A 24,861-nucleotide genomic window follows, 5' to 3' on the forward strand; every position below is an offset into this window, starting at 1 on the left:
GCCTCAAGTTGCACCAGGTTAAGTTTAGGTTGGATATCAGGAAAAACTTAACTTACAGAAAGCACTAGAATAGGCTCCCCAGGAAGGTGGTTGAATCACCATCCTTGGATGTGGTGCTCAGGGACATGATTTAGCAGAGGGTTGTTAGAGTTAGGGTAGTATGGTTAGGTTATGGTTGGACTTGATGATCTTTAAGGTCTTTTCCAACCTGAGCAATTCTATAATTCTATGTTGGTGTTGTATGCACCTTCCTCCTGACGCTTCTGTTTTCTAAGAAGTGAACCCAAGTGCTTCAATTGAGGGAAGTTAACCCAAGACAATACGGTTGCATGTAACGCTGTCAGTGCCCTGCCCTGCTGATATGCAGGGAAATCTTTGGAACTATTCAAGTCAGCCTGCAAGGTGGGAAGGGCTGAGGCTATGCAGCCATGGCTGCTAAAGCATTTTCTTTTCATGCATTTGGCTCCTGTTAATGTAAATATTCTCCAGTTAGGGTTGTGGCTGCTCTTAAAAGCAGTTCAAGAGCTCGTCAGAGCAAGCAGTGGAAGTTGGGGAGGTTCTCCTGGCTCTGTAAAGTTGGTTTTCCTGATTTCTTAGAAGGGTAGGATGCAGTGACCTCAATGAGGCTCCCCAAAGGTGCTGTCATCACTGCTTAGGAATTTGGGAATACCACAGTCTATATGGGAAAAACAGCTGCTACATTTCTTAGAGTGAGAGTGTGTGACTCGGTCCTTCCTAGTTAAGCTGCTTGGCACCAAGGAGAGGAAGGTGCCCTTCATTTTTAACCTGCTGAAGAAACAAGGGGAAGTCAACAGCAGCGCATGAGCAGGAGGTGGCATCTTGCAAGCAGCAGCAACACCCAGAGCTCTGTGGTCTCAAGTGAGGCCCACGTGCATTGCTGGCAGAGGGGATGTGCCAGGCCTCTGCCTCAGGATCTTCTGTCCCTGCAGCACTTTGACGCACACAGCTTAAAGAGTTTGATCCAAGTCACCTCCCGTCTTGCTTTCTTAAGAACACGTGGCTTTAAATTAATTCACAGGCACCAGCATACTCCCTTAGGTTCCTGATTTTGGACATCAGATTCTGTTATTCTTTGGAAACAGAAGCTTATGAACATCTCGGTCATCGTAACGGTATAAAAAAGATCACAGATTGTGCTCGCTTTTCCTCCAGAAGCGATACGGCGCATCTCTGTCCAAACTGAACTCAACCGTGTTTAGCTTTAGCACTGATGAGTAAGTGAAAACGCAGGAGATGTAAGCATGCATCTGTCCAGCGAAGCTGTTTACATTCCATAGTTGGGGATTCTTTTATTTTTTCTTTGCTGTTGTGCTGTGCAGTTCTTTTGCCTGTTCTAATTTGCCGTGACGTGGTCAGTTTCCTTCCGGCTGCTCGCAAGCCTGTGGTCGAGATAAGGATACATTTGCAGCACGTTTTTAAAAAGAAGCTGAAGATCTGCTTCACGTAGAGACTTGGGGACTCTTTGGCCTGCATGAGGAATTTATTGGCTGTTTTTCTGTTGTGAACCGTGGGAATCAAGATCAAGGGCATTTCTTTTGCTAAAGAACAGCCCTGCAGAATTGGAACTGTGTGTGAGGCAGAAAGGTGATACACCTGAGGTATCCTGCAGCTCGGTAGGTCAGTCTGTGTTCTGTGTTTTGTTTTCAGTATAACTTGAAGATAATTAGTTAAAACTGCATCAGGTGCAAAGATGGATTTTCCTTTTGTTAGCTTTCGTAACTTCTTCGTGTTGGTCGAATGCTTTTAAAGTGAAACACTTTGAAACTTGTGCCTTGCTTCCTGAAACAGTCCCTTTTTTTTCTTTTTTTTAAAGGGAAGGAACATTTGCACGTGTTGATTAGTGGAAGTAATACCTTTGGGGATCAGAAGGTATCCAACTTTCCTAGAGCCTGGTAAAACACTCGTAGATACAACCAAGCTTTATAGTGAGAGCTGTTCTTTCAGATAGCTAAAGCAATCAGTACCTAATTTGTATTTCTTTTTTTTCCTTCCTCAGAGATAAACAGCTGTCCACGTGGGAGAAACAACTCAGGAAAGAATTGTCCTTGGTTTCTTTGAGAAGGACCCAGGAACGCTGATGATCTAAGAACTACTGAAACTGCCACTTGGTTCATTCTGTGATCCTGCCTTCCTGCCCTGCTGCACCCTGGTGACACTGTCCATTCTTTTCCATTTGAGAACACTTTTCTTCTTATGTGGAGCTGAGAGCTGGGAATGCGTTATTATGGCAGCAGTTGTACAGCAGAATGAGCTTGTGTTTGAATTTGCCAGCAACGTCATGGAGGATGAGCAGCAGGTATGGGATGGTGGAAGAAATGGCATTTGTTCAAGTTCGAGCAAAGAATGTTAGGAAAACATGAGGAAAAAGTGTTGTGTAAAACACGAGAAAGCAAACGCTGAGATCATTATGGTTGCAGCAGATCTCTGCAGTTTCAAAAGCTTCCTGTTGCTTCCTGTAACTTGCACGAGCAGAGCAGAAATTGGTTGAAATGTTGTAACTTCTGCAGTCTTGCAGAGACCTCCTCTGAAGATGTTTTTCCTTTGTCACTGATTTGTGCCAGTAGAATCCATTCATGCTGTAAAATTCCTGACATTTTGGTGTTTGACAGTCGCTTTAAGTTTTGTGGTGTGCTAGGATAAAATCCAGGACAAAGCAACTGTCACACTACAGATGACTAGAAGGAGCAGTAAGTGTCTGCCCTCTGCTCTTTGCAAATTGGTTTGTGAATTGCATTACTGTGTGCATGTCAGCTATTCAGAACTGAGCTTCAAAATAACTTACGTGGGTTTCTTTCACACTGCGGAGATGCTACCTGTTTCTGTCTCATAAAACTATTAGGTAGTTTTAGATTATCAAAACCACATCCTCAGACTCCTGAGGCTTCAGCAAAGAAATCCTATCGTAAAACTCGAGCAGCTCTTGTATAGGTGGTGGTTCATGGTGGGGTTTTGCATTGGTTAACGATAAGTTAGGCATCTTACTATTGTGGAGCGGTACTTCTGAGTCTTGTGGAGATTTGAAGGCTTCTTAGTCTTATAGAGGAGCAGCTGAGAAGCGTTGCTGTAAATTGTTCCTCTTTTTGTGAATGTGAAAAGTATTTGTCCTCTGCTTTAAAAATACTTTTGGCTTCGTAACCTTGTCTCTGGGTTTTTTCTGTGGCCACATGTTTGGCTGGGTCAGTGTCCCGTTTCTGCTGTCAGACTCGTGTGATCGTTTGAATGAGCTGAGTGTTGTCTGTCTGAAGTGCTAACTCAGTTTTGGGTGGAACTAGTAATGTAACTTCCTTCCCTGTATTTTTCCAGAGCCTGTGGCAGTCTGGGGATTTAGATATGGGAATTGCACAAACACAGTGGAAAATGAGCTGTATTTATTACTTCTGTATGTTGCTTGTTGTTGTTTTTACTTTACAAGCCAATGGGAGAAATGAAAAGAGGAGGGCTGCTTCATTGTGATTTCTTGGAGGAGCAGTGCAAGAAACGTGCCTGTCTTTGTTTAGCTACGCGTTTTGTCTCTTGTGGTTTCTTCAGATGCTCACCTGAAAAACTTACAAAAAAAAAATTAATAGAAAAAAATACATGGAGCACTCAAGAGTAAAACCTCCCTAAATGGAGCTCTCCTAAATGGAGGCCAAACTTAACCTTGGCGTAACCTGGATAAATCCTACTCCAAATTAAGCCTAAGGAAAAAAGGCATCCTGGAGCATACCCTACAGGAGATGTAATCAAAGATGTGGAAGGCCATAGCAAAGCATTCCTTGCAGCAAAGACTTGGATGGAAGCTCTGTTTTAAATCAATAGATTGACTTTGTTCCTATATCAAAGATTCAGGTAGCCAGCTAGATGTCTGCCTGAAGGTAGATACAAAATTTGCAGTTGTGGAAAAGAAGCCTGGAGTAGGCAAAGATGTGGGAAGTTGAAACAAGATTTAACTCAGATCAAGGTGGATGATATGGTATTAACACAAAAAGGTTGATTATGTGTATAACTCATTGATCTGCTTCTTACAACGTAGAAGCTATTGGTACAGATACTATGAAGTTTTTCAGCTCAGTTTGCATTTTGGGATATATACTGATACATATATTGTGTACTTTGAGCGTTTTAGTTCTAGAAGTGCTCTGTGTTGATCAAAAACATTTTTTGAGCTTTGTCAGGATACAAAATCATAGAATCATAGGATTGCTCAGGTTGGAAAAGACCTTAAAGACCAACCATGACCTAACCATACTATCCTAACTAACAACCCTCTGCTGAACCATGTCCCTGAGCACCACATCCAAACAGTTTTTAAACACACCTAGGGATGGTGATTCAACCACCTCCTGGGGAGCCATCTTTATATGCAGGTGCCAAGTAACTGATCTGTGGGTAATAATTTTTGCTATTTTCTCAAAAGCAGGAGTTGAAGATACTTTGATACTCATGTTCTTGTCGAGGCTTTGTCTGGAGCCCTTTTGTGCCAAGAACTGATAGGGCATGGAACACCTGTGGGGAAAAGTTCAGAGCCTAGATGGCCGCTAAATTCTGTGTTTCAGGGAAGTCATAATTCATGGCCTTTTATTTATTTTCTTTTAAGTCTCGGTTAAACAACTATAAATTATGAACCGTCTATTTGCAAATCTAAGCATTCAGTGGCTTGGTCATGTGGCCCTGTGTGAACAGGAAGGGCTCTTTTCTATCAGATTTATCCCTTTCTGTTTAGAAAGTTATGTTTTGTTTGTTCTTTTCTCTTTATCCTCGGAGGGCTCACTTGTAAGGTTGTGCTTACATGGTGAAGAAGAAATGTGGTGAAAATATCTTCTTGATTTTGAGAAGGGAACCAAATGGTGAATGCTAAAGGTACTGAAAAGCTTGGCAGGAGCTCCTACAGGCTTTGGCTGAGTCAGCACTGCTGTCCAGAACTGCTTTTCTTAATGTCTGCACCTTAGAATCATAGAGTCATAGAATTGTTAGAGTTGGGAGGGACCTTTAAATGTCATTCAGCCCAACTTCCCTGCAGCGAACAGGGACGTGCCATATCCAGCCTGGCCTTGGAAGTATCCAGGATTGGGCATCAACTGTATCTCTGAGCAACCTTTTCCAGTGCCTCACCACCCTCACTGTAAAAGACTTTTTCCTTATATCCAACCTAAAGCTACCCTCTTTAAGCTTGAAGCCATTTCACCGCAGACCCTGCTAAAGAGCGCGTTCCCTTCTTTCCTGTAGTTCTCCTTTAGATACTAAAGATCTGTTATCAGGTCACCTCAGAGCCTTTTCCTCTTGAGGCTGAGCAGCCCCTGCTCTCTCAGCCTGTAACTGGAGTCTGTGCCCTTAGGTTGCTCCACCTTCTCAGGCCTTGATTTACTCTTCCACGTTCCCTGATGCTCTGTAATATGAAGTCACCTCAGGAGAACTGGTGGCACCAGAGCTGAAAGCCGCAGTCGAGGCCAAGTTCTACACTTTTGTCTATTTCCAGCTTCTGCAGGAAGTCCCCACTTGTCAACTTAGTGTTTTATGAAGACTCAGGAAATGGTTGTGAGATCCATACTGAGGTACTCCTAAGCAGTATTTATCTTCTTCCAGAATCCCTCTGTGAAACTTGGTCATGTCTCCATTCCCGTCCGTGGGAACGCCTGGAAAGTTGAGAGCCTGCTTCAGTGTTTGGCGCAGGGACATCTGTGAGAAAAAGCTGAAGCCCATTTTCCAGTCACCAAGATCCCTTTGCCTAGTTTTTATTAGTGTTTTTTCTTGTTTGTGCCTCTAGATTTTATGGTTTTCCCAAAATAAATGGCTAACAGTATCTTAAATATGAATACTATTGTTTTTTTACAAAGCCAGTTTTTGCATGGAGGCTTCTTTAATCCCCGTGTAACTTTTCCTCCTTAATATCTGTTGCATGCTTTTCTTGCAACCAATCACTCATAAATTTTCTTCTAAGCCACTTGGAAGCTACTCACTGTATTCTTGGGACAATGTTTTCCAGTAAAACTAAACATTTTTTTCTTAGATTGGATCTGGATTGTCTCATAAAGTGATACCAGCAGAGAAGAAGAAATCCCCTTTATTGTTCTCGGGTTTTGCAGGAAGTTTTAGTTTTTCCCCTCATAGAGAGTGGCCAATACTTTGCAGAGACCTGTTCATGGGCCACTGAAGGAATACCTGTCTGAAGTTTCATGCTCTTCCAAATAGTTATAGGTCCATGTACAGGGTTGGCCTGCAGAAAAAAAATTACACTGTGAGGGATTTAATGCATAAGACTTGCAAAGATTTTAACGTAAGCTGAAGTCCTTTATTTGCCCAGCAGATGGGGAAGATGTGTTGAAGCCAAACCAAAGCTTTGGTGCAGCTAGAATGCCATGTTTTAACTGTGCGTCATGGTGATAGTAGGAGAAAGGTGAAACAGGAAAAATAGGCAAAGTAAAAAAAAAAAAAATATATATATATATGTATATGAATTGCTCTTTCTGTTGGTTTATTTGATTACTTGAACACTGCTAATGCTTCAATAGGGCTTCTCTTTAAAAGATTTTTGGAATGGGAATGTCATTTTGCCTTTCTTTGTTAGTGCACATAGAGGAGCCTTTTTGTTAGAAATAAGTTTTTGTGGTCTTGCTTTAGAGAAGTAATAAAATCTAATTATTCAGAGGGTTATGTTCAGTGGTGCACAGTCTAGTTGGAGGCTGTATCTAGCGGTGTTCTGCAGGGGTAAGTACTGATCTGGTCTTGTTTAACTGCCATTGGTGGCCTGGATGAAGGGATAAGGTGCACTCTCAGCAAGTTTGCTGATAATAGAAAGCTGGAAGGGTTGATTGACACACTGGAAGGCTGTGGTGCCATTCAGAAAGGGGTGGACAGTCTGGAAAGCTGGGCAGAAATGAAATTCAACAAGGATAAATGTAGAGTCCTGCTCCTTGGGAGGAATAACCACAAGCATCAGTGCGGGTTAGGGGCTGACCTGCTGGAAATGAGCTCTGCAGTGAAGGATGTGGGCGTCCTTGTGGACAACAGGTTGGCCGTGAGCTAGCGGAGTGCCCTAGAGGCCCAGAAGGCTGATGGTATCCTGAGGTGCATTAAAAAGAGCGTGGTCAGCAGGTGGAGGGAGGTGATCCTTCCCCTCTACTCTGCCTTGGTGAGGCCACATCTGGAGTGCTGTGTCCAGTTCTGGGCTCCTCAGTTCAAAAGGAGAGGGATCTCTTAGAGGGAGTCCAGCAGAGGGCCACAGAGATGATGAAGTACTTGGAGCATCTCCTCTACGTGGAAAAACTGAGAGACCTGGGCCTGTTCAGCCTGGAGAAGAGTGAGAGGGGAATCTTATCCATTCTTATAAATATCTGAATGGTAGATGTCAAGTGAATGGGGCCAAGCTTTCTCAGTGGTGCATAGAACCACAGCGGCAAAACAGGGGGCAGTGGGCACAAATTGGAACAGAAGAAGTTGTGTATGAAAATGAGGAAAAAATTCTTTACTTTGAGGGAGACAGAGCACTGCGTCAGGCTACCCAGAGAGGCTGTGGATTCTCCTTCTTTGGAAATGTTTGAAACCTGCCTGGAGATTTTCCTGTAAGGGCATCTAATATAGGGAATGTGCTGTAGCTGAGGGCTGGACTAGATGATCTCTGGAGACCCCTTCCAACCCTTACAGTTCTGTGTGATTCTGTAATTAATAATAAGAAGTAGTCTTTAATTCAGCAGTGTTTTCCCGTTATGGAATTATACAGAACCATCATATGGAGCTGCAGTGATCATGGTCACTTTTGCCATTTGAAATATGTACAAAATTATTCCTCTGTTTTGAGAGCTACAAGAAATTTGAGCTTGCCCCATAGTTGGGATTCAGGTACTTTCAATGAAATCAAGAACATTACAGAAGTGCTAAGGTGAGATTTTATCTTTCAATCGTTTTGCATGTTTTAGTATTAATTAGTAGTAGCACTTAAAACTGAACGAGCTGCTTGTGAAAGGAATCATAACCAATTGCAAACATACAATTTTTTATTCTTTTTATTCAATTTTTTATTCAGACATGTCCTTTGAATTCAATTTGTTTGCAGCTGCATTCATGTTTTCCTCACTGAAGATGTTTATTGGTATCTGATCCAACTTCTCCTTTTCATATCCATGGCGGGTTTGAAGATCCATGCTTTGTACAGCAGCAATAAATGATTGGGAAAAGATCTATTAATGATCTGAAAAATAGGCCTCAAGCAGTGATACTTAATGACTTCAGTTTAAAGCTATTACTAGTTTAAAGAAAATCCCACTTGGTGTCCTGGCATCAGCAAATGCTCTTCTACACCATTCTTAGTTGCTTCTCTGTCTTGTCTTTTCCAAGTGCAGTGTCAGCAAGCTCCTTGAATTGGCCAGTGCTAATTTGGGTGCCCAAGTATTTCCCTGCAAGGTGGATTTCTGTACCTGTAGAAGGACATGCATTGGCTGTGTCAGAGTGTGTTCATAGCAATTGTTTCCTGACATAATCAAGATTCAGCTGAGCCTTGCAGAGTAGACCATGCTTGATCATACTGATCAGACCTACTGCTACATGGTGGTGAAAGATGGTACCTTAATGAATGGATGATTGGGCTGTTGTAATTAGATTTCACAGCAGAGTGACTAATAGTGCTGGAGATAAATAGGATTTTGAGAAATGGAGATCAAAGTGATGAAGAATCAGTTTGTTCTGTGTTTCCTTTCTTATTCTGAAACAGAAGACTGAAGAATAACTGTGGTGTTGGAGGTTTTTTTTGCCTCTTGGAGACAGTTAGTGGTATGAACTTCAGTCATTAGAGAAGGACGGTGCTAAGCCAGAGTCAATTTCTATCCAGAAGGAACTAACAAGAGGCTCATCCTAAGCACAGATGACCCCTTGAGAGACTATCCCCTACAAACATTGCAAGCCCTGCATATCAAACTAGTGCAAGCACAGCAACAGGAAGGAAAGGCAGACCGCCTCACTGCAGGAAGGCAGCTGACCAGTTTCAGATCATAGAATCATAGAACGGCTTGGGTTGGAAGGGGCCTCAAGCATCATCAAGCTCCCATGCCCCTGCCAAGGCTGCCAACCTCCCCATTAAATACCAAACCAGGCTGCCCAGGGCCCCATCCAACCTGGCCTTGAACAGCTCCAGGGATGGGGCATCCACCACCTCTCAGGGCAGCCTATGCCAGCACCTCACCACTCTCTCTGTAAAGATCTTCCCCCTGTCATCCAACCTAAATCTTCCTTCCCTCAAATGGCAGTTTTCATCCTGCCATTGTAGATGTGTTCAAGCTGTTTGTTTACACCAGGATTAGGCACCTTGACACCTTTTTATAGTCAGTGGAGAGAAATAGGCAGAAATAGTTTTTACAGGGCCTGATTCATCCCGGTGACACAGGAGCCTAAAACTGATGAGGGAGATTGTGCTCTACATATAAACTGCTCTGTTGACTCTGAAGGAAACCTAGGCTCAGTGGATCAAGTCTTAGTATCTTTGTGCTTGAAGTCGGGTGCTATGAACATCACCCCTAGTGTCTATGAGCTAGAAAAGGATGAGAATATCAAAGTGTTCATATTTGTGTCTTCTCCATCTAAAATCCATACTTTTCACCTTTGTAGTAGATTACTGAACAGATGCTTGCAGAACATGTGCTCTTCTTGCTTGCAGGTGACACAAACCTGAGTGCATAATGTGGTTACATATACACGTGCACAGTATATGTAACTGGCACGTCATGACTTACAAACTGTGGCATATTTTAAAATTGGGATGCTCCAGCTGCTTAGTACCATGAATTGCATCACAGCAACATGGCTATAACGGACCACCTTCCTTCTAGTTTGTAGAACTTACTCTTGAAAATCTTCCAAATGCAGACAGTATTTTATTTTTCATCTCATTACACTGCTCTCTTTTTTTTTGCTTAATTTGCTTGTATTTGGTTTTGTAGGCTTTTAATTTGTTAGCAGAACATTTATGATAGAAGCCCCTAGAAATATTAGCTTTGTTTCTGAACTCTTCATTTTTTTTTCTAATTGCTCTTTACCACAGTTGTTGAGGCATGTTTTACAAAACGCAGAACAATTTCAGATGGTAATTACTTCCTCATAAAGATCCTAATTGCACTTTCTCCTTTCAGTATGTATGTTCCATTCCCTTCCGTGGGAGACGATGACTCCCACTGCCGTTCTCTGCAGGGAGACAGCAGCTCTGAGACCATTTTCTGCTGCTGGTGTCCTGTGCAGTGGAAAGACTGAGACATGAGCAATGCCCAAATAAGCGTTATTACCTATATTGTTGTTTTTCTTCTTGCATGGCTAAATTGAAAAAAAAAAAAATACTGCTCGATTTTTGCATATCATAGAATGGCCTGGGTTGAAAAGGCCCACAGTGATCATCCAGTTTCAACCCCCTGCTATGTGCAGGGTCTCCAGCCACCAGACCAGGCTGCCCAGAGCCACATCCAGCCTGGCCTTGAATGCCTCCAGGGATGGGGCATCCACAGCCTCCTTGGGCAACCTGTTCCAGTGCATCACCACCCTCCATGTGAATATCTGTTCTTTTGTGGAGTGAGGCCAAATGTACACACATGGATTTTCTCATAGGAATGCTTTGGAGCAATGTTTGGTTTGTTTTCTTGTTTTTAAGTGTGCCGAACTCAGAGTGTGGCTTATTTTTATAGTGAGAGAGCCACAGAGTTACACAAGACTTCCTTTGAGCCTCCTATGCTGCCATCCACTGACTTTTTTTTCCTGCCTGTGGCGTTTGGAAATCACACAGAATCTTTTTGGAAAATACTTTATCATAAATGGCATTTTCTGCAAACCTCTTCCTATTGAATGGTTGCTCTTTTGGAGAATGTGCATCTTGTTATTACAACTGGCCAGCTTGATTTTGGCTTTTGCAAGTGCCCTTTTTCTGTTGTATCTTATGGAAAATAACTGTTGAGAGAGAAGGATGATGGCTGAAAGCGGGCTTTAAAGCAAAGTAGGGGAGCAGTGGCAAGTGAAGAAACCACAAGAATTAGAGGTACATGTATAAAGCACTCCTTGTTTCACTTGTTACCCTCATGGTAAGTGACCCCTAAGCTACTATCTCACAGTAAACTCAGTGCTGGTGAGACCTTCCTGCAGTGCTCACAGCCACACCACCCTCTGCCTGCAGCTGGACAGGAAGAGCAGAAGGTGCTTGCAGCAAGTTGTTTGCTGCTGTCATTGCCAGCTGAGTTCGACTTCTACTGAATTGCTCCATTCCTCTGCTCTGTCAGCCTTTTAGCTGCAAAATGCTGCTGTGGGAGTCTTGTATAACCTCCTGCGACCATGTCAGTGTATTATACACTATCTGTAGTGATATTCAGCCTCTGGCCCATGGCAGGACACTGCTGCTCTTTTTGTTTTGTGTGCTAAAAATCATCTTGTTTTTCAGTACTCTTTCCTGATCATTTAATATTTAGGTGATATGCTGTGGGTTTGTTGAAGTTGAAGTAAATGCTTAAAGTGGGAATGTTCTAACTGCCATTACTTTAATTTTCCTTTTTTTGGTTTTTTTTTTTCTACAGCTTGGTGATCCGTCCATCTTCCCTGCTGTCATCGTGGAACATGTCCCTAGTGGAGATCTCCTAAACAACTATTCTGGTTTAACCTGTGTGGATGAGCCCAGTGACATGATCACTGAGAATTCCCTAGATGTTGCAGAGGAACAAATCATTGAAGATGATGATATCCCCCTCACAGGTTCGCAATACAATTTTTTATCTGCCATGCTTTTGCAACAAGGTGGTTGTGGCTGGCAGCGAGGAAAAGCTGAGTGACAAAAATGAGTAAGAAACAAAGTTATAATGATATTGAATGCTGTCAATCCTGTGCTGCAACATGGAGAAGATGGTATTAATTCCAGTACCAGGTGGCTTGCGATTCCAGCTGCACAGTTGGTACAGTGACCTGTCATCCATCAATACAGATTAAGATAGGGTTCTATTCAGAGTACCAAAACGGTTGTGCCTTGCTCTTAATGTCATTTTTTTGCCCCTTTTTTTTTTAGTGGTTGGTATGTACTTGAGTAAATGTGATGTACCAAAAAAGCAGCAACATACAGCATGTGTAGATGTAGCATTTTGATTTCTGGAGGGTATGCAAATGGCCAACTGTAAAATGTGCATGTCAGCGCGATGCTGATATTGGTGTGCTCAGCATAGTGTTCGTTTTAGATCTCTAATAATCAATGTTTAAAGTACAAATGTTGTGCATAACTTCTGTTAGGAAGGATAGTGTAAAAGAGAAAGCTCAAGGATATATCTGATTAAAGAAACTTATTAAAAACAAAAACAAAAAAGCCCCCAAAGCAAACAGCACCTTGCTGAAAGTAGGTATTTGGAGCATCTTTGCAGACGAAGTCTGAAAGGTGAGGTGGATGCTTTACAAAGCTGAGATCTGGTTGTGCCATCTTTCACTGATGAGGTTTTTCCAGCTGAGCTGTCCCCAGGGTTGCAGACAGCTTGCTGGTTTCAGTCATGGCTCTGGCACTACTTCCAAAGGCTCTGTTACAGCCTTTTACCACCAAAAGCCAAACTCAGCAAAACTGGACACGAGGTGTAGTTCATAGAGTAAATTGGCACAAACCATTCCCAATAAATGGTTTTATCTGATATATGTGGCCCCTTTTTCTTAAGCCATGAATTATCTGTGAACAGGCTGTGACTGTACAAATAATTTAACTGATTATTCAAGAAAGTCTTACGTGCCTAAACGTTACTTCAAGTTGAGACCTCTTGCCAACTATTCACTTGCTATTCATTTTAATTATTCACACTGTAACTGGCATTTCCTCAGTGTTATTTAAGCACCACTTAACGTGACTGTGTGAATATTTTGTCGTTGATGAATTTCATAGTTTTCGTGCATACGTATTCACTGCAATACATACTGTTATAATACAGTGTGAATTGACAGTTGCATGAGTAATTGTGAAACTCTGCTTTTGTGACTATTCTTGTTAAGATTTTTCGTTGCTAACGTAAATAGTCACATGAGAAGGGTTTGCTGCCAGAGAGTGAAAATATGTAATCCTTGTAACTGATGGTGTCCAAGGGATACTTTGGAGGCAGACAAGCACTGCATTGTTAACATCTTCCATTGTAGCGGAAGCAATCTGTTTTTCTTTAAAGGCCAAGTCCTTAGAAAAGAAGAGCTGTGACTTTGTAGAGATTGCTGTAATGAAGGAGATGCTAACTAATTATCTGGTTCACACTGCAGCATCTGTGCTGCCGGTTTCTTTGGCCACTGGAAACTGAGTGCTTGGCTTTGTACAAAGAGATGACTCCAAGCTGACCAGCACCACCGCTCAGGGCTCCTGTGGGGAGGGTGCCTCAGCAGTTTGTGTATATCAAGGAGCCCCTGCCAGTCCCTATCAGGGCAGGATTACAGGGCCAGGTAGGACACGAGCCTCCCATGAAAGTGTGGAGAGAGCACAGAGAAGGAGCATGGCTTCATCACCTCTCTGTCCAGGTTTCAGGTACACAGCTCAACCAAACCACCAGAGCAGGTGCAAGTGCATTTTTCAGTGGGCTGCTTGTGAAGTGGGGCTGATTGCAGCTAACGTTTCCCACCTACTTTGTTTTCTGGTTATTTCCTATCTCTGAGGCTCCCCTCTTGATTTTAATTTGTGTGTGTTTGGCCTCAGCAGTGAAATGCGTTGTTTTGCTCTTGGAAGTTTGTACAAATCTTTTCAGTCACTTTCACGTTATGCCTCTGAGAGAGAATCGGACCTTGAAAAGACTGTACTAATTCCAATTTAAAATATTCAGAGGACTGAAGTTCACAGCAAAATGAAACTGAAAATGCCAACATTACTCAGAAATGGTTTCTAAATATGCATGAATTTTTTTTTTGAAGCTACGAGTTTTTCAGTGCTGATTTTTTTTTTTTCCTGTTATACATTAAGCTTTCATTTTCCCCTAAACTACAAGTAAATTAAGTCTGCTGAAACTGCAGGAATTACTGTTGAATGTTGTATCTGCAGAAGTATGGACTCTGGTAAGCTTCTCTGCCTCTAGGATCTAGTTTAAGCCATTCAAAACTAGCTATTACACTGCCCTGATTACTATCTGTAGTATAAATTATGACCTGCAGAAAACTACAGCTATAAGAACAGCATCTGTTTTACTTGAAACCCTGCTGAAAGATAGCCAACAGCCAGTTTTCTAGCTATGTTATACACACCATAATCTTTTTATAATTAATAGACAGACTTGCCTTATCACTCTCTAAATTTACCAACACATTTCATTGGAAAAACTGTGATAGCAATTTGCAGGTCGGTTTGTTGCTGGTATAATGTGACCCCAAACGATTAACTGTCATGTAGTAAAAGATGATCAAGAAAATAGATTGGAGCATTTGGCTTTGGATGAAGTTTTATCACTGAAGAGAATATTGAGTTGTGTGGTGGTGGTTTTTTTCCTCTCTGAAAAATACAGGGGATCAAGTTTTGCATACAATAAACTGTAGGCCATCTTGTCAGATGGTATCATTTAGTACACTTTATTTATCTTATTAGTGTAATTAATTAGAGTTGTAAAATGCACAGGAAGGAGGAACTAATTGGATTATGTAACTTCCTGAATTATTTTTTTCTTGAAGCCGACACATGTAATGTAGAAAAACAGCAGGTAATCAAACTCTGCCACTTTGTGGTTCACCTGTGCCTCCTCACTGAAACAGTGAGAAAGTTTGTGTAAGAGGGGAGAGACAAAAAAAATGGGCACTTTGATTCACTGTGCCCTGATCTGAATCCAGAGCACAGAAATACAGGTTCTCATAGAACAGCAATGAAGCTTAACAACCAATTCAGAAGTTATTTTACAGTCTGTCCAAGTTAGGTAGCATTTAGCCTGTGCATTTGGTGAACCTCTAGAACTGATGGCACAAGCCAAACTGTTCAAGTAAGTGAATGAAGGGAAAGTGCTACGTGTTGTAACCCAGCACAACCCCAGCATGTTCCGTGGATGTAATCATTTATAATGATTGCAAAGAAATCCAAAAGGCTGCTGAGTTGGAAACAGAATTTCACAGTCTTAATCCATGAGGATTTTCCATTGACAAGATGCTAGTTGTAAAAAGACAAAAAGATGAGATCTGTTGCTTTGTAGAGAAGTTACTCAATACTGCTTATACCATCTGGATAGAAATGAGGAGTGTTTTTCCATGGAGCTCCCCGGTAAGATAATTTCACTTATGAATTTTAAAGCCGTGTTTAAAAAGAAAAGGAAGTGTGATGTATAGGTCTCCTTGAATCACGTGCATTCTTAAATTAGCACTTGGTTTTCCAGCATTACTTAACAGTTGGTGCAGAATTTCTATTAAAAAGCAATCGCTTAAATTTAACAGTCAGTTATTCTGAAAAAAAGGTCTCAGTCTGTATGTGAGGAATCTCTTCATTAAATTCATGGAGCATCTCTCCTATGAAGAAAGGTTGAGGGAACTGGGCTCGTTTAGCTTGGAAAAGAGAAGGCTTTAGGGAGACCTCATGGTGGCCTTCCAGTACTTGAAGGGAGCATATAAACAGGAGAACGGCTGTTTTTAAGGGTGGATAGAGATAGGACAAGGGGGAATGGTCTTAAACTGAGACAGGGGAGGTTTAGTTTAGATGTTAGGAGGAAGTTTTTCACTCAGAGGGTGGTGACACACTGGAACAGGTTGCCCAAGGAGGCTGTGGATGCCCCATCCCTGGAGGCATTCAAGGCCAGGCTGGATGTGGCTCTGGGCAACCTGGTCTGCTGGTTGGTGACCCTGCACATAGCAGGGGGTTGAAACCAGATGATCATTGTGGTCCTTTTCAACGCAGGTATTTCTATGATTCTTCCTTCTTTCAGCGACTTTACATTTCTTCCAGCATTGTTCTGAGACCTTGATCCCTTTAGTTGGTGTATTTAAATACAGCTGTGACTAGCACAGGCTGTATCTAGTCTGGGCAAAGCCCCCATCGTTGGCCTTTTGGGGCTGATGATTGGTTTGAGAGGTGTGTGACAGAGGGAGTGGGGTGGGATCCCTGAGCTGAGCGATGGGAAGTGAGCAGCCACCTTGTCAGGAGGTGTCAAGTAGAAAGGTGTAAAGCATTCCAAAGTATGCTAGGTGGGAATTTGGGCTGAAGGAAGGAGCTTCAGGCTAGATGTCGAGTTTCTTTTTCCACCAGGTGAGAAGACAGCCTTGTCTGGGCAGGCCTGCTGCTAGCTGTGAGCTCTGCTGATTCATTGCAAACACGCATCCACAGTAATTGGGTTGTAATTGGCATACACAGAGGCTTAAATTTGTGGCTTGCTGAGATAATCGGGAGCTTGTTGAGTACCCTGGGAAAAAAATGTTACTTTTGGGTGTGGTTTTGTTTTCCTTTATTTTTTTTTCTTAAGTTGCAACCTATTTAAAATAGGTACTTTGAAATGAAAATGCACAGCATTTTTGTAGCTGCGACTTTGAAGTGTAACAAATAAGTACTGTCGTCTCAATCCTTCTTTAGTTTGTGACTGTGTCATAACTGCCATTGTGATTGGTGATTTCAATTGTGATTGGAATATATACTGGCAATGTTAAGAAACTGAAGTAGCAGACTGGCTTGCTCTTATTTGTTGGGTCGGTTATCCCTGAGAGCTATCTCAAGCTGCGTGCTGCTGCTAATAGGACAGGGAGGTTGTGATTACATTGCCATGTGGCACCTCACAGCTTGCTTGTGTTGGCTCTTGAGTTCCTGTAATTCAACTTGCTAATCCAGCAGAACCCCTCAGATTTATGTTCAGCCATTGCACAGGACTCAGTTGCCTCAGTGTGATCAAAACAGTGTGAAGCCTGGCTTGTATTGATAAGGAGTCTGGATCATGAACCAGCGGTAGAGGAGAATCAGAACCACATCCCTATTTTCTTTCAGCAACAGAGCAATGAGTTTGGCTCAATCGTGCAAAGTCACCTTCTAAGAATCATGCAACTGCTCAGGTCAGAAAAGGCCTTAAAGACCATCGGGTCCAACCACAACCTAACCATGCTATCCTAAGGAGGCTCCTGCAGAGCTGCCTGCTGTAGGCTGTGAGCTGCCCGTAAGCACAGCAGGGTGTGGGAGGCAGGGCTGGTGCACGAATACCCGCTCTTATCTTGGTCCTCTCCCAGTGATACGATTGCAGAAGCTGTAAGCATTTGGAGTGAAACTTTCTGTTTGTTTTCTGAAATTTAGTGTGATTGCTGGTGGGCTGGGTGCTTTGTTGTTACCGTCATTTAAGGAACGCGGTACAGAGGTTGCATTTCTTGGTGCAAATCTATGGCTTTAACGCGAAGAAGAAATGCTCTGAGGTTGTGCCTGGTATGGCTGGCAAAGGAGTCGGTCTCCTTTTTCTTTGTTTTTTCTTTTTTTTTTTATTGTGTGTGTGTGTGTGGCTGCCTCACCCCAAATTCCTCAAAGTTAAACAGGCAGGGTGTGAATCTGACTCATTACAGGGCTTAAGAAAGTAGCTAAGGTTGGTCTGTGCCCTGTGCAGGGGACTTACTAATGCAGACCTTTGCACTGCTTTGATAAACTTGTGTAAAATACCGAAAGCGGGTTCAAATTCATGGCAAAAGATAAGGAAACCTGACCTGAGCATTTCTATCCAACAAAGCAATTGCTTGAATAACCTTTTTTTGAGAACATTTCTAAAGGCTTACGGTACCCAAAAGTGAAACTGATGTACCTTGTTTGTTATACTACACTTATTTTGCAAACAATCCTCTGGTAAAGATACTCCTCTAGTCAAACTGAATTATCTTCTTGGACTGCTACTATTTCCAAATCTGCTTTCTGTCAGAAAAGAACTATTTTATCAGATTTTTTTGTGTGTGTGCTTCATATGGCCTTAATTATAAATTACAAATTATAAAGATCCAAGTGCTTTTGATTTGTCTGATGGGCACCAGTATAAGACAAATGAGGGATTGTCTAGTAGTTAAAACTTTTGGAAAGCATACCAGCCCTTTCTACTGGTTTTTATGGTAATAATCATAGTAATAATTTTTAATACTGCTTCCCTGGAGCATGCTCTGTTAGCCACTCCTATCATCCCTACAGATTTGGAAGTTCAGTGTTCAATTGTACCTATAGGTAATAAGCTGTCTAATGGAAGTTTGCCTATCTGTTCTCTAGGCTAAAAGAGCATCTCTTAAGTACAGAATTCTCTTTCTTAGGACAATCATAAGAAGAAAGCAGCAATTTTTTTTAAGGGTAGTGTATAGAATATTGTTTGGGACAGTGGCTTTTTCTCAAGGATTATGGGCATGGTGTTTTATTGCATGTACTTGATCAGCACATGGAGGGGTTAGAAAGATGAGGCAGAAATTAAAGTCTTTTTTTGTTTTAATGCACTACGCTTTTAAAACTAAACGTGTACTTTTTCTCCCCAGATAAACTGTTACTGCACATTTAGTTGAGACCACTTTTCATTTTCTTTTTGGAAATGATATAGAAGTAAATTTGCAGCTGTTCGCAAAGGTGGACAGTGATAGGACACGGGAGAATGGTCTTAAACTGAGACAGGGGAGGTTTAGGTAAGATATTAGGAGGAAGTTATTCATCCAGTGGTGGCACTGGAACAGGTTGCCCAAGGAGGCTGTGGATGCCCCATCCCTGGAGGCATTCAAGACCAGGCTGGATGTGGCTCTGGGCAGCCTGGTCTGCTGGTTGGTGACCCTGCACATAGCAGGGGGGTTGAAACCAGATGATCATTGTGGTCCTTTTCAACCTATGCCGTTCTATGATTCTATTATTCTATGATTTTATGATAAATAACATGCTTTAAATCTACTTTGTAGCTTGTTTGGAATTAATTATTTTCTTTTGCTTTTAGTTGAAACATCGTGTCATAATGGAGATGAAACTATGGAAACAATTGAGGCTGCTGAAGCACTTCTCAATATGGACTCCCCTGGTCCTATGTTGGATGAAAAAAGAATAAGTGAGTTTTTTTTTTTTAAGAAAGTGAATCTAGCCTGTGTTTGACTTGTTTGTGACAAGGAGAGGTTCAGTGTTGTGTGATTGACTGGAAGGAGTAGGAATATTTTGCTTCCAAGTAGATTTTAGATGCGTAGTTTGGGTACCAGAAATCTAGTGTTATATGCAGTGAGGAGTTTCACTTCCTTGAGAACACGTTGATCCCAGAGTTGAACATCGATAGATAAGGAAAAAATTAAGAATTGAAGGGAAAATATGAATTAAGTGGAACTGTTTAGGCTGTTCTGTTTTGTTCCTCTGATAGAGGATGAATCTATTTATGTTTGACCGAGAAATGTGGTGGATGCCTGGAAGTGTTCAAGGCCGGGTTGGATGTGACTCTGGGCAAGCTGATACAGTGGAAGGTGTCCCTGCACAGAGCAGGAGGTTGGAACTAGGCAATGTTTAAGGTCCCTCCCAACCCAAATAGTTCTGTGATTCTGCACTGGCAAGATAGAAGAACATATACTTACCTCTGCAAATTCTGTTAACTGCGAATAAAAATGTGTGAACACACACCACAACAGTGCTTTTTAGGAGCGTAGGCTATGTCACTGCACTTGTCTGTTTTAATGCTACTTCTGATTGTGGATGGACATATTCAGTTATGAACTGATCTCCTCCCATTATCCCTTTCCCTTAAGCAACTATGTTTGGCTCAACTGAAGATGAAGATATAGTGGCTCCTATTACACATGTATCAGTCAGTCTTGATGGGATCCCCGAGGTCGTGGAAGTTCACCAAGCCCCAGACCCTTATGCTGAGTCACCAGAGACTCCGGAATTTGAACAACCAAAGAAGAAAAAGGGTAAGATGCTATTGCAGAGCAGTCTTGTGGAGTAGAGAGCAGTCAGTGGCATGCTTACCTCCTCTCATGGGTCTATGGAGCCATCCTGGCTGACAGGTCAAAAGAATCAAGTGTCCTCTGCTGGAAATACAGAGAATGCTTTGTCTGACTAAGTCCAAGCCCAAATGCTGAGATATTGATGATGTTGGAGGGATAGCAATGGTTACTTGCCTTAGGAAACATGGATCTTTACTCATTCCTATTTCTAGTTTCTTAAGAAGAAAATTACATTACAAACTATGGATCTTGCACTACCGTGAAAGCTGAAATATTTTAATTAGCTTTTATTTTGCTTTGACTCAAAAAAGATCTGTTATGCGCAGAAGATAAGAATGAGAACTTTTTTTTTTTTTTAGCATTTCTTGAATATAAACTGTAGTTTTATTTTGTTGGTGGTGCTTCTTTTCTCTGAATAGCTGCACACTGTAGTAAGTTTCAGTCCCATTTGCAGGAGGTAACCTGACTTGGCCGAGGCCTTGTCTGTTGTGTCATGTTCCTCTGGAGTCACTGCCATACTGAAGGGTAATGAAGTTATGTGATGTTAGTCAGACCTTCTGCTCCTGTCTTCCTACTCTGCTTCAGTGCAGGCACCATCTGAGGCCCTGATGCTAATGTCTGCTTTGGAAAAGTGTCACGTAGTGCAGGCAGATGTAAGGTGATGTTGCAACAAATTAAAAATAATATTAATAATAATAAAAATGAAATAAAACAGAAGAGTTATGTTTCTGGAACTAAAACATAGGTCTGAATCAGAGCTTTAGGACAGAAGATTTTGACACATTCCCCTATGGGGAAAATAAGTCATCCAGAAGAGGGCTTTTGCCGCCTACCCCATTATGCTTCTGATGCAAGAGTGCATTTTGTTGCTAATGCCAATAATGAATGTTGGGGGTAGTTATGTGTGAAGGGCAACATACAGACCTCTGGAAATGCTGTGGGAGCTTCCTTAGTCCCTTGTGTGTCACAGGGTCTGGTGGAGATGGGTGTTGGTCAGGAGCTCTTTGGTTGTTGTAAGAAAACTGAACTGAAACTGCTGTGCAGAGGAGTCTGACCAGCAGCTGCCCAAGAGTGCTGCTGGGGAAACTACCGTGCTGCATCATAACCAACTGTAAGGGGACTTTAGCTGGTTTGGTTTTTTTTGTTTCTTCTTGATGTCGGCTGCTGTGTGGGTCAAAACAAGGAGCCTCAATCTGCCCGACATTTAACTTCTTTGGCTTGATGCTTTCATACCATGTTAGTGTTGTGCTTCTGCTTACTCCCACTCCTTCCTCCTTTCTAACTGTAGGCTAAAATGTCAGTTGCTCCACAGTGAATGTGATTGGCTTTGATCATTACATCACATACAAGAAAAGCTAGAAAAGATGCATCAGCTTAAGGTTTCATTAACTACCAGTGTTCAGTGAAATTGAGGCAGATGGTCTGATCTGAGCATTGCTGAAGTGTTATTGCAAAGTGTGCAGGGATTTATAAGGCATTGACCTACAGGCATTACTACAAAATGTTACTCATTTTGTAGTGCATTTCAGGATGACATGCAGGGTTTGTATTTTCTGTTCTGGCTTTTATAAGGGCAATCTGTTTGCCCTGGTTGAGTCAGTTCTGTGGCAGTGTGAAGGACTATGGTCATTTTCCCACGTGTGTTGTAGCCACAATCTATTCACAGAGTAGCAGCACATGTAACCCAACAGCTGTATTTGTAGGGTTGCATTGCACAGAGCATTGCCTTGCTAACTGAGTTGGGATGGTGCTGCTGAAAAGAGCTGCTACAAGAAAATGTTCTCCAGAAGTGATAGGATGATTTTAATCACTTTCCTTGCCAGCCTCAATGCTGCATCTCATTTTGTTAATATCTAATTAATTTGTAGCAGGAATTTCTGAGCTGAAGTGTTTTTACAACCTCAACAATAGAGAAGTGGGAAAAAACCAAAACAATCACACAAGCAATTAGTATGAGATTACAGCAGATCCTCATGAGTCTTAGCTTCCTGCACATTCTTCATCCTTCCTCTTTATAAAATTCTCTCCTAAAAAGGAATGTAGTAACGTACTCTGAAAGGTAACAAATTCATGCTGTATTGGACCAGAGGAGGAAGTGTGCTAATGTTTAATATACTTTCAGTGAATAGTTTCTTTTAAACAAAGATTTCTTGTGTCTCTCCTGCCTGTTCTTTTGATGGTATCAGCATCTGGAGGTTATAGCTCACAGTGTAGCCTAAACCCATCTTCACTCATTTCTAGCCCAGTTTTAGAGCAGTAAGATCAATACCTCTCTGTAAACAAGTTCCACAATTCTTCACTCATTTTCCAGTTTGGGATAGCTTTGTGGTAGAGGATTGTCCAGATAGGCTGCCTTGAAGTAGTCCAGTTTTGAGGTAAGAGAACCTAGAATAGCTGCAGCAGTTGTATTTATGTTTAGTAGGCCAGGTTATCTGTTACCGAAAGTGCATGAATTGCATGTGGATCAGTGCTTGCATTTCCTGAAGTTGACCTGCAGTAGTTGAGTCATGAGACCTAATCCACTTGTTTTGCTTTTAAGACCTCATCTTACTTGGATGTTGGTAATTAACTACATCCAAATAACAATCTCTACTCCTTAATTATGGAGAGTAGAATTAATATTACTCCTTAACATGTATGTACAAGATGGGTAACAATATGAGCACTGAACAGTTATCCCATAAAGCAACTAGAAGGAGAGAAAAGCCTTTACCCAAAGTTACCATGTGGAACTTCTTGTGCAATAATAGCTGACCTATAGAAGCATGGTTCTGTCTAAATGTTTTACAGAAGAAGAAAATAAAGAAGACTTTTTTCTTGTTGCAACCAGTAATGGTTAGTAGTATAAAACTGCTAGAAACATGCTCCAGAGATTCCTACTGTTTTGTCGAACAGCCCCTTGAAAGCCAGTGTTGTAGGATTTCTTTCCTTCCATCTTCATTCAAATCAAGGAAGACATTAATGGCCAAGGAGATGACTGAGCTTTGTGTCCCATCCTCAGCCATGAATCCTCCATGAATGAAAGCAATTAAATGAGAGGACTTCATGCATTACTAGTCTTTCCTCACTGCAGCTCTCAACTAGCAATCCTTCCTCTTGTTCCTGTTTGGGAAGAAAAAAAAAAAAGGGAGAGAGAAGGAAAATTGAAAGTGCAAAGGGGACTTATCAAGACTGCCAACGTTGAAAGTGCTCAAACCAGGCTTTCTAATGACTTCTTAATGGATATCTGAAGGTCTGTAACAAATCAGACAGTCCAGGCTGGCCTTGACATTCTTGTTCAGAGCCGGTGAAACTCCCTAACCCATATTCTTTGATTCTGTGATTATTCTGCAGTTTTGTCTCTTGTACTAAGAAAACCTCTAAAAATAAAACCGAAAGAGGAATGGCATTGCACAGACCTGTTTGTCTTGCTTCAGTTGAACTTAAATGCCTTTGGAAATGCAATAAAGAGAGAAAAAGAAAAATACTTTTCTTTACCTCTTTATTTATGACAGCAGGTTACTTGGATTAGAAGTATATTTCTCTCAGTCCTGTCTGCTTGCTCTGTTCTGCCTCTCAAAAGAACAGAAGCAGTACATGAAAAATTTAGGTACTGATAATATGCACTCTGAAAGTAATGCCTCTTATTTATTTCCATTGAAAATATAACAGATAAAAGAGCACCATAACACTATTTGATAGAGCAAACTCTCAGCTACAAAACATTTCTTCAACACAATCACCAACGTTAGCTCCGCATTTTTTGCCAGCGATGAACAAGAGCCTGCACACCATTCTTGTAAAAGTCTGCATGGCTGTCTGGAACGTGGTTTGTCTTCCACTTCACTGTTGCCACTGCTGAAATGCACCACCCACTGTCTCACTGTGCTCACATCCTCTGTTTGGTCTCCATAAATGTTCAGCAAGTGTTGATGAATGTCAATGGGTGCCATTTTTTCTAGGTGAAGGAGTTCAGTGATACACTTCTGTGTCAGATGCCATTCTGTCAGACTGCATCTCTTCTCCCATCTGTCACACAGTAACAGCATGTAATGGAATACTGTCAGGAAGGTACAGCCTCTGTTGCCATACCATCATAGCATCTTCTGAGTTGGTGTCAACAGTTTACAGGCTGGTTCAACCTGGTTTTATGACTAATGGGGAGGGGAGACCCACGGACCCATGCCTTGGGAAAGGGGGAAGGAGGAAAAGGAGCCCTTAAAAAGTTGTCCAGTCCAGCTCCCCTGTAACGGACAGGAACACCTACAGCTGGATCAAGTTGCATAGAGCCTCAACCAGCCTGACCTTGAATGTCTCCAGGTACAAGGCACCCATCAATGTCCACCTCTGACATCATGGGCCAACATAATGAAGTAGGAGGCATTGCTTTTAGGACAGTTTTGTACTAAAGGGTCATTGCAAAACCTAATAAGAGGAGTATTTTTTTCATAAGTATGTTTTGAAGATTCCTGATTAATTACAGTATTGGTAAAGCTGATATTGAGTGAGAGCCAATGAAGGAATAAGTTCAAGATTTGATATTGAAAAAAGAATGCAGTACAACTTAATTTTTTTTATTCCACTTACGATTAGTTGTTTCTTCAACATTTTCAAATGAATGCTCTTCACTCTTGTCATCACTTGTAATTCTTTCTTTAAGTCTTCCTCACCAGACAGAGCAACCATGTTTATAACTTCAAAAAATGGTGTTTCTGTTAATGGTTCTCCCAGTCTTAGAAAAACAACCAACTTTCCTTCCAGCATTGGGAAAGATATAAGATAAAACAGAACTGAAAAATATTTTCTTCATGTGACAGTACAGTTGGCTGCTATCAGTGGGGACTTCCAGACAAATAAGAAGACAACCTTGTTGTATCCCTGAAAATTCCATTTTGGTGATGCCTGAACAAGATAGTGCTCTGTATTTTGTTGAGCCTTTTCCATTGAAACACTTCTGTTCACAGTTAATAGCCTATTCTTCTTATCTCTCCTGTAGTAAGTGCTGTTAAGAGTACCTAAAAAGCCACAGAGATTTCCAAGGCAGGTGAGCTTTGGAAAATC

At 41.7% G+C, this 24,861-nt stretch overlaps 1 protein-coding gene and 1 long non-coding RNA gene across 4 annotated transcripts in view; both read left to right on the plus strand.

Moving 5' to 3' along the window:
* Window positions 1-945: 945 nt before the first annotated feature.
* LOC122177585 lies at window positions 946-2,042 on the plus strand. Of its 2 annotated transcripts, none has more exons than XR_006178107.1 (3): window positions 946-1,634; window positions 1,835-1,890; window positions 2,018-2,042. It is a non-coding gene; the product is annotated as an uncharacterized LOC122177585 (long non-coding RNA). The 2 variants fall into 2 exon arrangements; XR_006178106.1 differs by having other exon boundaries at window positions 1,835-1,913; window positions 2,018-2,027.
* A 48-nt stretch (window positions 2,043-2,090) lies between these two features.
* Window positions 2,091-24,861, plus strand: part of ELF1 (E74 like ETS transcription factor 1) — a 40,275-nt gene continuing 17,504 nt past the window's right edge. The window contains exons 1-4 of one of the 2 annotated variants that reach the window (XM_042867125.1): window positions 2,091-2,317; window positions 11,535-11,709; window positions 18,834-18,941; window positions 19,621-19,785. In XM_042867125.1, the coding sequence (XP_042723059.1) occupies window positions 2,246-2,317; window positions 11,535-11,709; window positions 18,834-18,941; window positions 19,621-19,785 (520 nt within the window). In that variant the 5' untranslated portion in view covers window positions 2,091-2,245. The remainder of the gene's footprint in view (window positions 2,318-11,534; window positions 11,710-18,833; window positions 18,942-19,620; window positions 19,786-24,861) is intronic. The other variant, XM_042867126.1, reaches the window with a different exon arrangement.

This window comes from Lagopus leucura, unplaced genomic scaffold (genome assembly GCF_019238085.1).
Source record: "Lagopus leucura isolate 7727_CA_CO unplaced genomic scaffold, USGS_WTPT01 Super-Scaffold_100001, whole genome shotgun sequence".
NCBI classification, from domain to species: domain Eukaryota; kingdom Metazoa; phylum Chordata; class Aves; order Galliformes; family Phasianidae; genus Lagopus; species Lagopus leucura.